The sequence below is a fragment of the Rhinopithecus bieti genome, unplaced genomic scaffold, assembly GCF_001698545.2.
Source record: "Rhinopithecus bieti isolate Rb0 unplaced genomic scaffold, ASM169854v2 scaffold_15283, whole genome shotgun sequence".
NCBI lineage: Eukaryota > Metazoa > Chordata > Mammalia > Primates > Cercopithecidae > Rhinopithecus > Rhinopithecus bieti.
The window spans coordinates 558290-562989 of NW_016808172.1; the positions used below are offsets into that span (position 1 = coordinate 558290).

The following is a 4700-nucleotide window of genomic DNA, read 5'->3' on the forward strand; positions in this document are numbered from 1 at the left end:
AAAAAAAAAAAAAAAAAAGAAAAGAAAAAAAAAAAGAAATCAAGCCAGAGGACAGCCCTTGCCCCAGTCCTTCCTGGTGCCAGGGGCTGCTCTAGAAAGATCTATGGCAACACAGCTTCCTGCAGGGACAGTAAAGAACTTCCACCCTCACAGGGAAGCCTTGCTGGAGTCTTGAGAGGTCCCCAAGTCTCCATTTCCCCGTTTGTGAAATGGGGTCACTCTGGGGAAAGTTGAGAAACCCCCACAGCACAAATCTCTCCTAGAACCTGGGACCCCGTTCTCAGATCTGAGGTCACGACCCCGTGGTTTCCCCACTTCTGCCCTTATCACAACTGGCAGGAAGTCAGGAACGTGATAAGGTCTCTTCTTGGAGCTGTGGGTGCTGAGCTGTTTTTCTGGCAACCCTGAAATAAACACCGGTTTCAGTGCACACATTTGCAACAAACTTACAGAAAACACCTCTGGCAACATTGCAAACAGCTGAGCCTTTGCAAGGGCAAGAACAAATTCGCCAGTGTGGCCCTTTCACCTGGCACTGCCAGGGCGGGAGGAAATGGGGGGGTTTCCTGAGAAGTGAGACAATGGAGGTTGACTCCAAGAACTCGGCCTCTGGGGGCTGGGCAGGAGCAAAGCCATGTGAACAGGCTTATGCAAGACCCGGATTCTGCCAGCCCAGCTCAGGGATCACTGCTTCACTGCCTTTGGCACCCAACTCCATCTACAACGCCTCTGTGCTGCATCTAGCAGGCCTGAGTCGGGGGCAGTGGCGGGGGCTGGCTCATAGGTACCCCCCCAAATCAACCCAGCCCTGAATCTGTCTCTGAAAAAATACTCAATGCAGGGTCAGAAAAGGTTAAGACCTTGAAGGCAACATAAACATCCCAAGCGCCTAGGCGGGGTAGGTAGAGTGGCTCACGCCTGTAATCCCAGCACTTTGCGAGGCTGAGGCAGGCGGATCACCTGAGGTCAGGAGTTGGAGACCAGCCTGACCAACATGGTGAAACCCTGTCTCTACTAAAAATACAAAAATTAGCTGGGCGTGGTAGCGCGTGCCTGTAATCCCAGCTACTCAGGAGACTGAGGCAGGAGAATCGCTTGAACCCGGAAGGCGGAGGTTGCAGTGAGCTGAGATGGAGACACTGCACTCCAGCCTGGGCAACAGAGCAAGACTCCTTCACACACACACACACACACAAATTCCAAACCCCTGTCTGTATAGGAGTCAAAGTCCAATCACGGTGACTCAGTTCCCAAGTATGAGATGAGTGTCTCTGCTGCCAAATGTCCAAGCCACAAAGTGAAAAACAGGGTTGGAAGCCAAGATGTGGGGTGGTATGGGCTCTGGGTATGCCCATACCTCGTAATGTTAGAAGCGTAAGAAAACTCTCCAGACTTGTGTTTATTTTCTGAGTACACACTGCCCGTCCCTGTGTGGGCAGCTGTCTCTGAGGTGGGATCCCAGGAAACTCCAGGTTCTCAGTTAAATGGTAACTGTCTCCATGACTCTCAGGTCCCAGTGCCCACATGTTATGTAAGCGGCTCGGCAACCAGACCCAGGGATGGGGAGTCACTGTCACCCCTGTGCCCACGGCAGGGGTGAGGGCAGGGACACCCCCATGCCCTCTCTGGGTACTCTCATAAGATGGGACTGTGATGAGGAGCACACCTCAGTTTGGTTTCACTTACATTAAAAAGGCAAATCCCTTGGCCGGATGTGGTGGTTCACACCTGTACCCCAGCTGGGTGTGGTGGCTCGCTCCTGTAATCCCAGTTACTTGGGAGGCTGAGTCAGGAGAATCGCTTGAACCTGGGGGGCGGAGATTGCGGTGAGACGAGGTCGCACCACTGCACTCCAGCCTGGGCAAAAGAGCAAAACTCTGTCTCAAAAAAAAAAAAAAAAAAAAAAGGCAAATGCCGGCCAGGCCTGTGGCTCACGCCTGTGATCCCAGCAGTTTGGGAAGCTGAGGCTGGAGGATCACTTGAGGTCAGGAGTTTGAGACCAGCCTAGGCAACATAGTGAGACCCCCAAGTCAATAATTAGCCAGGAATGGTGGATGAGCCTGTTGTCCCAGCTACTCGGGAAGCAGAGGCGGGAGGTTCGCTTGAGCCTGGGAGGTCGCGACTGCAGTGTGCCCTGATCGTGCCACTGCACTTTAGCATGGGCAACACAGCAAGACCCCGTCTCTTAAAAATAAAAAATGATAAACAAGAGTTGGGGACTTCTCTGCGAGTTGGAGAAACCCCCTCGACGAGTCTTAAGTAGTATTCTCAAGTTGTCTGGCCTGCCGCCGCGCTGCGGTCAACCGTCCGGAGGACTGTGCGCTGCCTCCCAACGCGTCTACTGCGTAGACGCGGCCGCCTGTGCGCAAGCGAGCATGCGCAGTCGCCGACAACAGTCCACACGTCCGGTCCCGCCCCCCCTTCCCCGCCTTCTTCCCATTCCGGCCTCCCATTGGCTGGTATCGGCGCGAGCGCTCAACACCGATGCGGCTGACCAGTGAGCGCTCCGGAGGGCGTGGCCGTGGGACGGGAGGTGCGGAGAGCCGACGCGCGTCCATTGGTCGGCTGGACGAGGGGAGGAGCCGCTGGCTCCCAGCCCCGCCGCGATGAACCTCGGCCGCCTTTGCCGCCTGCTGAAGCCGGCGCTGCTCTGTGGGGCTGTGGCCGCGCCCGGCCTCGCCGGTACCATGGTGAGCGGGTGTCGAGGCTGTTGCCTGCCCGGTTACCGTTGGGGCGGGCGCGCGATCCCCGTCTCCGCTCGCCGGCACGGGGGACCCTCGGGCTCCCGTGACCTTGGTGGGGGGCGTCTGGGTGGCTCCCCTCCTCCACCCCCGGCCGGGCGCGGACGCAGGTGACCGCACTGCGACGCGCTCCGCGGTCCTCCAGGCCGTTGCGGGCACGCGGGCTGGGTTCGGGGAAGGGGAAGGAGCTGTTCAATGCGCGCGGGTCGGGGTCCGGGAAGGGGCTGTCCAGGCTGTTGCGAGCGCGCGGGCTGGGGTCGGGGAAGTCGAAGGGGCTGTTCCACGCGCGCGGGTCGGGGTCGGGGAAGCGGCCGTCCAAGCCGTTGCGGGCGCGCGCGCCGGGGTCGGGGTCGTGGTCCCGGCTTGCAGGGGCGGGGTCCGGGACGGCCGGGGCGGAGCTGGGCCGTTGGGGCCCCGAGCGGGGCTGCTGCGCCCGAGCGGTTGTGGGTGCAGAGGGCTGGAAACTCCGGATCACGCGCCCCCGGGCGCCGCCCCGCCCCCGCGGCTTGGCCTAGCGCGGTGGCGTCACAGTCGCACAGTCCTAACTACGGCCTCCGGGCCTTTGTCCCCGGCAACGGCGCTCGGGGTGGGGGAGCCAGGCGGGGCGGGAGACGGGCGGGTATGGGCCGCGCGGGCGCAGGCTCCTCCAGGCGCCGCAGGCAGCGGTGCCAGAGCCGGGGCAGGCGGCGGCCGCGAGCCCCTCGGCGGCGGAAGGCCCCAGCGTGCAGGCGCAGGAGGGCGCGGCGCCGGCGGAAGGAGCCCTGTCCCCGCAGCTTGGGACCGGAGATCCACGAATGTTCCGAGTCCCAGGACCCGGTGCGCGCGGGGCCCTCACACCTGCTGCTGTGGCACTTTTTGGGGTTGGAACCCTCTCCTGGTCTCCGGGTTTCCGGTAAAACGGGACCAGAGGCACAAGGAGGCGTGTGCGTTTGAGGAGGAGGAGTGGTCAGGTTTTCAGGGCCCCAGTGCTCCGGTGTCCCCGCCACCGACCCGCTCCGCATCCCTTCCTGCCCCAGGGCCCCAGGCTCGGCCTCCCGTCCATGCTTCCTGCTCAGCCCCCTTTGCCTTGCAGTGCGCGTCCCGGGACGACTGGCGCTGTGCGCGCTCCATGCACGAGTTTTCCGCTAAGGACATCGACGGGCACATAGTTAACCTGGACAAGTACCGGTGGGCGCTCGCCTGGGGTGGGGCGCATGGCCGGGGCCTGGGAGGGGGCCCTGCTTTTCTGCGCTGACCCCGCCGACCCTCGCAGGGGGTTCGTGTGCATCGTCACCAACGTGGCCTCCCAGTGAGGCAAGACCGAAGTGAACTACACTCAGCTCGTCGACCTGCACGCCCGATACGCTGAGTGCGGTTTGCGGATCCTGGCCTTCCCATGTAACCAGTTCGGGAAGCAGGTGGGCGGCTGCTGCGTTCCCGGGGCCCGCAGAGGCCGGTGGGTGGGGGTCAGGGTGGGCTCCGGCCTGGAGAAGGCCTGGGAGTGTGCGGGGGGCCCGGACTGAGGAGGTGCCAGGCCTCCGACGCACTCATGCACACCTTGGCCGCCACAGGAGCCAGGGAGTAACGAAGAAATCAAAGAGTTCGCCGCGGGCTACAACGTCAAATTTGACATGTTCAGCAAGATCTGCGTGAACGGGGACGACGCCCACCCGCTGTGGAAGTGGATGAAGATCCAGCCCAAGGGCAAGGGCATCCTGGGAAAGTGCGTGGCCTCTGGGGACATGACGGCTGCGGGGGGTGGGGGGGCTGTGTGGGGGCCTGCTGGGATGCTCACACCTCCCTGGGGGCAGAATGGCTCAGGGGGCGGTTGAGGTGGGGGTGCTGGGACTCTCCCACTGTGTGGCCTCCTTGGGGCAGGATGGCTCGGGGGTCCATGGAGGGCTGTGGAAGCAGCCAGGGATGCTCACACCTTTGTGGCCTCCTGGGGACAGGATGGCTCAGGGGGCTGTGGGGGGCTGC

The 4700-nt window shown here is 62.2% G+C and overlaps 1 protein-coding gene across 2 annotated transcripts in view; it reads left to right on the plus strand.

Moving 5' to 3' along the window:
* The first annotated feature begins 2479 nt into the window (after positions 1 to 2479).
* GPX4 (glutathione peroxidase 4) overlaps positions 2480 to 4700 on the plus strand; it is a 5143-nt gene continuing 2922 nt past the window's right edge. Inside the window, exons 1-4 of one of the 2 annotated variants that reach the window (XM_017885660.1) lie at positions 2480 to 2690; positions 3814 to 3908; positions 3994 to 4138; positions 4292 to 4443. In XM_017885660.1, coding sequence (XP_017741149.1) covers positions 2607 to 2690; positions 3814 to 3908; positions 3994 to 4138; positions 4292 to 4443 — 476 coding nt within the window. In that variant the 5' untranslated portion in view covers positions 2480 to 2606. Of the gene's footprint in view, positions 2691 to 3131; positions 3558 to 3813; positions 3909 to 3993; positions 4139 to 4291; positions 4444 to 4700 lie in introns of those variants that run through there. The other variant, XM_017885659.1, reaches the window with a different exon arrangement.